This window comes from Halichoerus grypus, chromosome 1 (assembly GCF_964656455.1).
Source record: "Halichoerus grypus chromosome 1, mHalGry1.hap1.1, whole genome shotgun sequence".
Lineage (NCBI taxonomy): Eukaryota > Metazoa > Chordata > Mammalia > Carnivora > Phocidae > Halichoerus > Halichoerus grypus.
Genome location: NC_135712.1, coordinates 64,128,466 through 64,137,927, shown reverse-complemented (window position 1 = coordinate 64,137,927; position 9,462 = coordinate 64,128,466). Strand labels below are relative to the sequence as shown.

Sequence of the window (9,462 nt, the reverse complement as noted above, 5' to 3'; positions counted from 1 at the left end):
AAAGATTTTATTTATTTGAGAGAGAGAGAGAGTGAGCACACAAGAGAGGAGGAACAGAGGAAGAGACAAGCAGACTCTGTGCTGATTGTGGAGCCTGATGTGGGGCTTGATCCCAGGACTCCAAGATCCTGACCTGAGCCAAAATCAAGAGTTGGTCGCTTACCCCAACTGAGCCACCCAGGCGCCCTGTCTTTGTTTTTAAAAGGAACAGACCTTACCTGGTATAAGTTGTGCTTTTATTATCTAATGATATACGTAATGGCAAAAGATATCTGGATTATTATAAGGTTTTTAGATAAATTTGTGGATTTTTAAAATTCGCCACAATGGTATCTTTACGTATTTGAAATCTAGCATGACATGTTGGTACAAAGCATCTTATTTACTCAGTCTATGGAAAATTCTTTTTTTTTTTTTTTAAAGATTTTATTTATTTATTTGACAGAGAGAGAGACAGTGGGAGAGGGAACACAAGCAGGGGGAGTGGGAGAGGGAGAAGCAGGCCTCCCGCGGAGCAGGGAGCCCAATGCGGGACTCAATCCCAGGACCCTGTGATCATGACCTGAGCCGAAGACAGACGCCTAGCTGACGGAGCCACCCAGGCACCCCTCTATGGAAAATTCTTGACATGATATAGATTTGTGAATCTCCTACACTAACCCCACAATAGAGGTTACACATGTGAAAAGAAAATCTCTGGGGTATAGCTTAATATTTTTGGCAATAAAATCTGACATATAGTCAGATTTGCTCTAAGGAGAAGATAGTAAATACTCTTTTTATCTCATGAATACTTATTAAATATCCACTTGTTGTCAAACACTATGCTGGGCACCACATACTTCAATAGGTGAATCATTCAGGGTATCTGTCATGAAGGAGCTTGAGCTCTAGCAAAGGAGAGACATGAATCATAGGCACCCTGTCCCCTCCCCACCAAGGCCTGACTCCTCTGAGGATTAATCTTTTCCCAGAAGACTCCTCAGTCCCTGTGTAAATAGGCTTCTTGTGGCCCATAAATAGTTTAAGATGTAGCTGGATCCATGACGTATATACAAATAAGCACTATGTCACTCCATTGTGGAAAACATTACAATAGCGGCTGAAACCGCTATATGACCTACAGAAGTTCAGCAGAAGATACCACTTCCTATTTCTGGAATCAGGAAGGATTCATGATGAAGCTGACTTTGAGCCATGCCTTCAAGGACAGAGTTAGGCAAGGCAGAAGCAATCCAGGGGAAAGAAATACCTGAGTCAAAGACCCAAGGCTGGAAGGTACAAGAAAAGCATGGCTAGAGAAGAGAACCAATGGCTCTTAGTGACCAGCTGTGGAATCTGAGCTCTAATCAAAAGGCAATGGGAAGTGAGCAGGAACATGGTGCATCCCAGAGCAGCGCTGAGGGAAGTTGCGTTGAGTGCATACCACAGAGCCTGGCAGAGTATAGCTGTTTCATAAACGTTCACGTTCTGAGAGACTTGAGAATACAAAGCCAGGAGAACAGTGTTGGCCATTGAAATGGTCAGTGAGGTTGTGAGGTACCAAGGGCCAGAACGTAGGATGGCGATGGCAACAGAGAGGCAGACATCTGAGAGATAGCCTGGGGAGAATTGCTTGGGAGAGGAGTCAAATCCATCTTAGAGGTTCTGCATCTTCTTCCCTATATATTCTTGACACCCTGGTTTCCTGTAGACTCCCCTACAAATCTTGACTGAAAAATGTGAACAATGCTCTCAGGGGTTTCACTTTTAATTGTCATGGAATTCATACACTGACACATGTCTCCCACTCAGAAATTTCCCTAGAGATCATGGGATTTTATTTCACTTTTGGTTCACTTCTCTGACGTGATCCTTACCAAGAGTCCTCTTCCGCACAGCCCACGATTGCCAACTGTCGACTGCCGGCTGATAGTTGCTCAATGGCCTGAAGTGCCCTCTACCCAACCAACCCTCTGCTCTGAATCCTATCCATCCGTCAAGGCTACTACAAGCGTCCCCACCCCTCCCACACTGTCCCTGCCATTTACCCCACCTCTGTCAGCATTAACCTGTCCCCTCCAGGACTCTCAGAGTCCTCTGGGACCACCTCCCTCAGCTCATCTCCCTCCAGACTTCCTGTCTCGGTGCTTGAGGGCTGGGCAGATTCTTACTTATTGCCCTGGTCCCAACACCTTACATGGTGCCATGTGCCTGGCATTCAGTTGGTAATTGTTAGATCTTTGTTAAACTCAGAGGCTAAACATTTCAACATGGGTCAGATTAGGATCTTAGAAACTTCTAGTTCACTTACCAGCGTTCTTTTGCTTCTGCCCCCTTTCAAGCTAGGGAACTTTGTCTTTGACTCATGCGCGACTGAGTAAGGATCCTTTCTGTTTGGTTTCTCCAGGCCCGGCTGAGGAGCTCAGGCCTGCTGCCCCCCATCTCCTGCCTGTGGACAGCTCACACTGCTTGCCTGCCCCTCCCTGAAGTGTGTGACAGGAGAGCGTTGGTCACCCCTAATTTCTCTGGTGTGGTTTCTTCTCTTTTCCCCGAATTGTGTTTCTTGTAACCTGATTCTTCACTATTCACCACATACCTTCTATTTCTCTTCTTTTTCAGCTTCAGGAGCTCTCAAATTATTTCACAGCTGTCATTTCTTCATCACAAACATAAACACATATTTTTTAAACCCTATTTACGCTGTGTTATTTTATCTGACCCAGTAAAACTGACTTTAATGCATCATGGCCAGACACCGTGCCATTGCCAGGAAATCAAGTTTAAAAAAAAAGAAGGGAGACGGGGATGACATAAATAGACGTTGATTGAGTTAGGATGCTCCATCAACATAGTGTAGGGTTAAGAAAACAAAGTTCTGGAGCTAGACCACCTGGGTTTGAATTTCAGCACTGCCACTTTCATTGTCTGGTTTCCTAAATGCTCTGCACTTCAGTTTGCAATAAAAAAAGAACCTCATGGATCACTACATCAAAAACTAATGATGCCCTGTATGGTGACTAATATAACATAATTAAAAAAAAAAAGAACCTCTCTCATATGTTGCTGTGGGAGTTTAATGAGACTTAAAACTATGCCTGGCACATAGTAAGCATTCAATACATTGCAGTTATTTTTTTTTTTTAAAGATTTTATTTATTTATTTGAGAGAGAGAATGAGAGAGAGAGAGCATGAGAGGGGGGAGGGTCAGAGGGAGAAGCAGACTCCCCGCCGAGCAGGGAGCCCGATGCGGGACTCGATCCTGGGACTCCAGGATCATGACCTGAGCCGAAGGCAGTTGCTTAACCAACTGAGCCACCCAGGCGCCCCTCATTGCAGTTATTTTTAAGAGAATTGCCATCAGAATAGTGCCTGGCACATAGTTGGCTTACAATAAAGGTTTGCCACATGAGTGAATAAATGAACGAATGAACAAACATTCTGGTTTTGGGATCACATGTCTCCAGTTTTGCCCATTTCCCTGTACTCTCCAGAGAGGAAATACAGCAGAGGGCAGCTTCTGAAATGAACCCGGGGCTGAGAGTGAGAAGGAATGATCTTGAGGTTGGGGTCCAGACCAGGAGGGCTGAGTGAACACCGGAAGTTGTACAGTTGTGAGGGCTGGTAACTGCAAGAGAGAAGGCGCCTTTTCACTGGACTCGGCCTAACCCCAGGGCCTTGAAGAGAGGTGTTCACATAGTGGGCTCTCCTTCCCTGGATATTCGCCTAGATCTCTTTCTACCTCTCCACCCTCCGGTTCTGTCCAAAATAAGAACTGTTTATACTGGCACAGGCCTGGATAGATGGGAAAGACCCAGAGCTTCAAGGTAGCAGCAGGAATTTACTTCCAGGCAAACACTGTCCCTTGTTAACTTCCAAAAATTCCTAAAGCTCACGTGTCACAGGTAATGAAGAGTCACTTTGAGTTCCTAAAATCCAGCAGAAGTGCAGTGCAGGTCTGGAAGTGCCATACGAACGGGAGAGGGGCCGTGCTGTTTCTCCAGTGGCTGTTTGACCTCAGGCGATTCCCTCCATCTTTCTGGGCTCTGGTTTCCTCCTCTGACACTCTGTGGTTTGTTGACTAATCCAGGGCCTCACCACATGTCTGAGAGAACAGAGGGGAAGGGACAAATATCAGACACATTTTGAAGAAATTAAGAGAGATGGTGTCTAAGTGTAAATAAGGTATTGGGAGGGAGAAAGGAGGATGACTGTTTTTTTGTTTTTGTTTTTTGAGCATTATAGTGTTCTGAGCCAAAGATGACTCAGGCTTCAAGCCTACATTTTGGATGATGGTGTTGTGGCTATTACCGTTGAGGAGAGGAAGAACAACTTCGGGGGAGATGTTGAGTTGATTTTGGATGGGTTGAGTTTAGGCTGTTGTCAGGACACAGAATGGTCCCATAAAGCAAACAGTTACAGTTTCATAAATGAGGGGATGAATACTGAGGATAGGGAGGATTTGGGGGCCTGGGAAATGGAAGAACTCAGGCACAGGGATGGTCACATCACCTTCAGGCTCCCCTCTGAGGGGAGGAGGCCAACCTCTCTGGGGTAAAGATGGGGTTGTGATGGTCACCCCAGGGCCTGAGAGTGCCCACGAGTGAGGTTAGAGGCATGATTAAGGCTGGGGGCAGCAGTGTATGTCTCTCTGAGAAGGTCACTTAGGGCCACCGAACAAGGAGAGCAAGGACTGGGTGAGATTTCAGCAATTTGACGAGATGTATGTTTCAATATAATTCCTTTTATATACCCAGAGCTTCGTCCTGTAGAGATTTTTTTTTAAAGATTTGATTTTTTACTAATCTTTACACCCAATGTGGGGCTCAAACTCACAACCCCGAGGTCAAGAGTCACATGTTCTACCGACTGAGCCTGCCAGGCACCACACTCCTGTAGAAATCTTTAAAGGTTCAAATGTAACACTGGCAAGCAAAATCTTAAAACAAGATGAATAAATGAAGGCCATTCTGACACTAAATGAAAAGACACCAACCCGTTGTTGGAGTTAAGCCTCTCAGGTCAGTTAAGCCTGATCTCTCTTTGCTTTCGTCTACATCATTAGAATGCTGTCTTGAATTCCACTCAAGAAGTTTTTATTGCATGCTTACAACGTGGAGGACACAGAGAAAAAGAAAACACAGCCCCTGCCTTTAAGGACCTTACAATCTCTTTATAGAAGCCTGACATACATGCAGGAAACTATTGACCACCACTGCAAGGCAGCATAGCTACTGACTGAAATGACATATTGATGGCCAGCCCTCCTGGAAGAGATAGACCTGGACGTGGACCCTGAACGCCTGGTAGAATCTGAAGGGGATGGTGGGGGCAGCAGGTGCAAAGGCTGGAGGCGACATCGTCCACACTATGTTTTAGGGGGGTGCCGGCTCCAGCACACTGGGGGACATGGCAGGTAATTTCAGTTAGGCAGAGTGGGACCAGACTAAGGAAGTTTCTGTTTCAATAAGACATTTGGATACAAGTGCTAGAAACCATCTTGAGCAGGCTAACCTGTATTACGCGGTGGTTAGAGCCCAGGTTCTGGAGGCATGTGGCTTGGTGTGAATCCTGATTTCACCCATTGCTAGCTGCATGACCATGGGTGAGGTGCTTAATTTCCCTCTCCCTCTGCATCCTCATAGGTAAAATGAGGTAATATATGGAATTGCTGGGAGGATTGAGATAATTTATATAAAGGGATTAGACCAATACCTGGCCCTTACTAAATGCTCAGGAAGTTTTAGTTTTTCACTTTCTCTTTCTTAACTTTCTGCATTGGCTGAAATTTTTTAGATGAGTTGAATTTTATAATCATAAAAAAATAAGCCTTTATTTTTTTTAACTTCTTTATAGCTCCCCCCTCCCAGTGGTTTCACTCTTCAGAGACTATGGCATCTTAATGAATGCCATTTTTAAAGGTAATGAAATCTCAGGCCCCTATAGTTCTGAAGGAAAGTGTCATTCCAGTTTCACAGATGGGTATGAGTCAGCCAACTTGGAACCAGTTGAACACCACATGGGAACTCCGGAGGAGAAATTTGGGGATTTGAGTAACTTATCTTAGGAAGACAAATACTTGAATAAGTAATTGCAAGAAAACATTTTCTTTGAACCATTGTCAGAGAGTTTGTGAATTGGTATGACATTTTTGGAAAGTAATCCAGCATTACTAACCTTTTGATATATCTGTTGACCTAGCAATTCTCACACAGGAAATCTACCATATAGAAATGGAGGTACCAATAAATGAGAGAGATGTACAAAAATATCTATTGTGGCATCATTTGTAGTTGAAACAACCTCAATATCCATCACAAAGAAGATGGTTGACTAAGTTATGGCAGATCCATACTGTGGATTATTACACATCCAGTGAGTAAATTAGACCTATGTCTAATAGGAGGGATAGGTTATTAAGTGACAAAGGAAAATTGCAGAGCAATAGGTGTGCTATGATTTCATTTTTGTTAAAAAAAAAAAAAGCTTTGTATGTATATATTTGTATCTGCATGGAGAAATGTGTAGAAGGATGTATATGGCTATTAACATAGATGACCTCAGGACCATGGCAGCTATAGGTCTATACAGTTTGACTTGTTAAAATGAGCATCTATTGATTTTGTAGTTTCAAAAATATATATGATAATGTAGAGGAGTGTTTTGTTTGGAAATTAATCTGAGGGTCAAGAATAGAAAGAGATCACCCAGCTGCTTTAAATGAATCCTGGTACCCAGATCCTGAATCACAGCCTTGCTTTAGAAAGACCTTGTAGGGTAACTGAGCTCTTTGTTCGGGGATCACTGAATAATCCTAAAGAAAGAAGTTAGAAGATGGTAGGTAGATACATTTGCTCCAGTGACCAAAAAGAGGGAAAGCAGAGATTCCTCGGAAGCTCGGTGTGTTATCAGCAAAGTCCAGGAACAAATCACTAACAACATCACTTTTATGTATTTAGGAAATGAAGTAGCAATTAGTAGGAGAGCCTACATGGGCTCCTGGGAATTAAGTCATGCTAAAACTCAATTAATCATATAATTTCTCTTTTCTCTCTCTCTCCCTCAAATCAGGGGATCATTGTAGATATAAAGTACTGAAACTTTTCTCGTAATATGTAAGTAGTCAAGATAAACATGAGTTAGAAATATATGTGAAGGGTGAGACCCAGGGTATTGATTAATCTGAAAGAAGCTTCTAGAGGTAGGTCAGAAGTAGGGCTTTAACCTTTACCTTCTCCTTTCAAGTTCTCGGCTATATAAAAACTGCAGTCTATAAAAATGTCATATATAAATGTGCATATATATATAAAATATATATATATTTATATGTATATATATATTTATCCCTATGATAAATATATAAAAATTACATGAAGCTTGGAGGGAGAACTAAATGTTCTTAAGGATAAAATCAGGATGGGGCGCCTGGGTGGCTCAGTTGTTAAGCGTCTGCCTTCGGCTCAGGTCACCATCCCAGGGTCCTGGGACTGAGCCCCGCATCGGGCTCCCTGCTTGGCGGGAAGCCTGCTTCTCCCTCTCCCACTCCCCCTGCCTCTCTCGCTGTGTCTCTCTCTGTCAAATAAATAAATAAAATCTTTAAAAAAAAAAAAAAAAAAAGGATAAAATCAGGATATAAGAAATTCCTGACAGGGAATTTTTTTTTTTTTTCCAGAAGGCATGGCCTTGTTCCCGAACCTCAGGGACTTACATTGTGATTTTTTCAATGGGGCTTGCCACAAACTTCGCACAGCATATTTTCCTACCACTGATAACACCAGGGGATCCACTGAGTCATGTGACTCAAACAGGAGGGCTGCTTGCATTGCAGTCTGGACTGGCTGCGGAGCCCTTTCCTGTTTTACAGCTCTCAGATCCAGCCACTGTTCTCACTCCGGATATGGGCCATCAATGTATTGCTAGCTGTAGAACATGATGCCTCCAGAACCCAGAGACACCTACCTGGCACTGGGCATCCATTTTCATTGTAGTTGGTGAAAGATGAAATAGTTTGTCTTTCTCTTTGGAGGGGATGTCCAGCATGCCTCTGACCACGGGACCATAAATTTTTTTAAATTTTAATTCCAGTATAGTTAACATACAGTGTTATATTGGTTTCAGTGTACCATATAGTGATTCAGCAATTCTGTATATTACTCAGTGCTCATCAAGATACGTGTACTCTTAATTCCCTTCACCTGTTTCACCCATCCCCCTGCCCACCTTCCCTCTGGTAACCCTCTGTTTGTTCTCTGTAGTTAAGAGTCTGGGGGGAAAAAAAAAAGAAATTCCTCACAAGTTGGAGATACTACAACAATAATATGGAATGGAATTGGGTTGTATGAAAAGTTCATTCAGGTTCAAAAAATCAACTCCACAAGAAAGCAAGCAAGCTGGATACAGTAAGAATATAGACTCTTTAAAAATATAAAATAAGAATATAGACTATGAAAATATAGACTCTACAGTTTCCCTGAAGTGACTCTTGGGCTGAATTACTGGAGGACTACTATGAGGAACATGTGAAAATATACTCCTGGTATATATTCTGTGGGAGGAAGGCCTCCAATATCGAGCCCAGTCCTGGGATCATGGCACAAACTGAACATATTCAGGGTAGAGTGACCAGACAAGAGAAGGGTCTGGAAACCATGTTTGTAGTGCCACGTAAGGGCACAGGCTGACTACTGAAGTGGATTACTTCTGTAATAGTCTCTGTTCATGAGAAGATCTTCAAAGAGTTGTGAGCAACGTGGGTGTGGAGGGGAGACCCACGCTCTTGCCTTGGCATCAAGAAGAATTCCATGTTACCTCTCCCTTTTTTTGAACTCACACATGCCCCACCTACTTAAAGCCGGGTTTCCCAAAGTGTAGGCTGCTGGGCAAGATGGTTTAAGGTAGCACATAGACCCAGCTTTAAATAACATTAAATCTCATGGTGAGATTGCTATTTCTATTTTCATTTTCTTTCAATTCACTATTACATACAGAAGAAAGTCTCTGACTGTTAATACAGTTTTGACATCTCTCCCGTATTTGCTGATCTTCCCTTTTTAATAAGGAAAAGACAGGCCTGGAGCATAGAGCCCTCAGCAAGCCACAGTATCTTGTTGGAATTTTAAACATTATGTTCTCATTGTACTAAGTTGTGATAAAGGGAAACTGGTTTTTTGTTTAAGGTAATGATCTAAAGTTTCCGACAGGGAGGAAAATCAAATGTGGGAGAGTCTAACGGCACTTTAAAGTAAGAAGCTATTAGCAAAGCAACACAGGGGTGTGTCCAGGGCAAAACTGAAAGTATGAGGACAGGGTAAAACAGGTCAGGACAGCGTAACACCAGTCAGCATCCCGTAACATAATTTTGATCATAGAAGCATAATTCGCACACAGCGCGAAGCGATAAGCACTATGTGCTAAGCAGTGTCTCCCAGGATGGCAGATGAGCTACAGGAAGTGCAGCCTGAACCCACCTCTGGGTAAGCCCG

The 9,462-nt window shown here is 43.1% G+C and overlaps 1 protein-coding gene across 1 annotated transcript in view; it reads right to left on the bottom strand.

Annotated features, from left to right (window-relative positions):
- Positions 1 to 3,141: 3,141 nt before the first annotated feature.
- PLA1A (phospholipase A1 member A) overlaps positions 3,142 to 9,462 on the bottom strand; it is a 38,346-nt gene continuing 32,025 nt past the window's right edge. Inside the window, exon 10 of the mRNA XM_078066418.1 lies at positions 3,142 to 4,085. Within this exon, the coding sequence (XP_077922544.1) occupies positions 4,075 to 4,085 (11 nt within the window). The 3' untranslated portion in view covers positions 3,142 to 4,074. The remainder of the gene's footprint in view (positions 4,086 to 9,462) is intronic.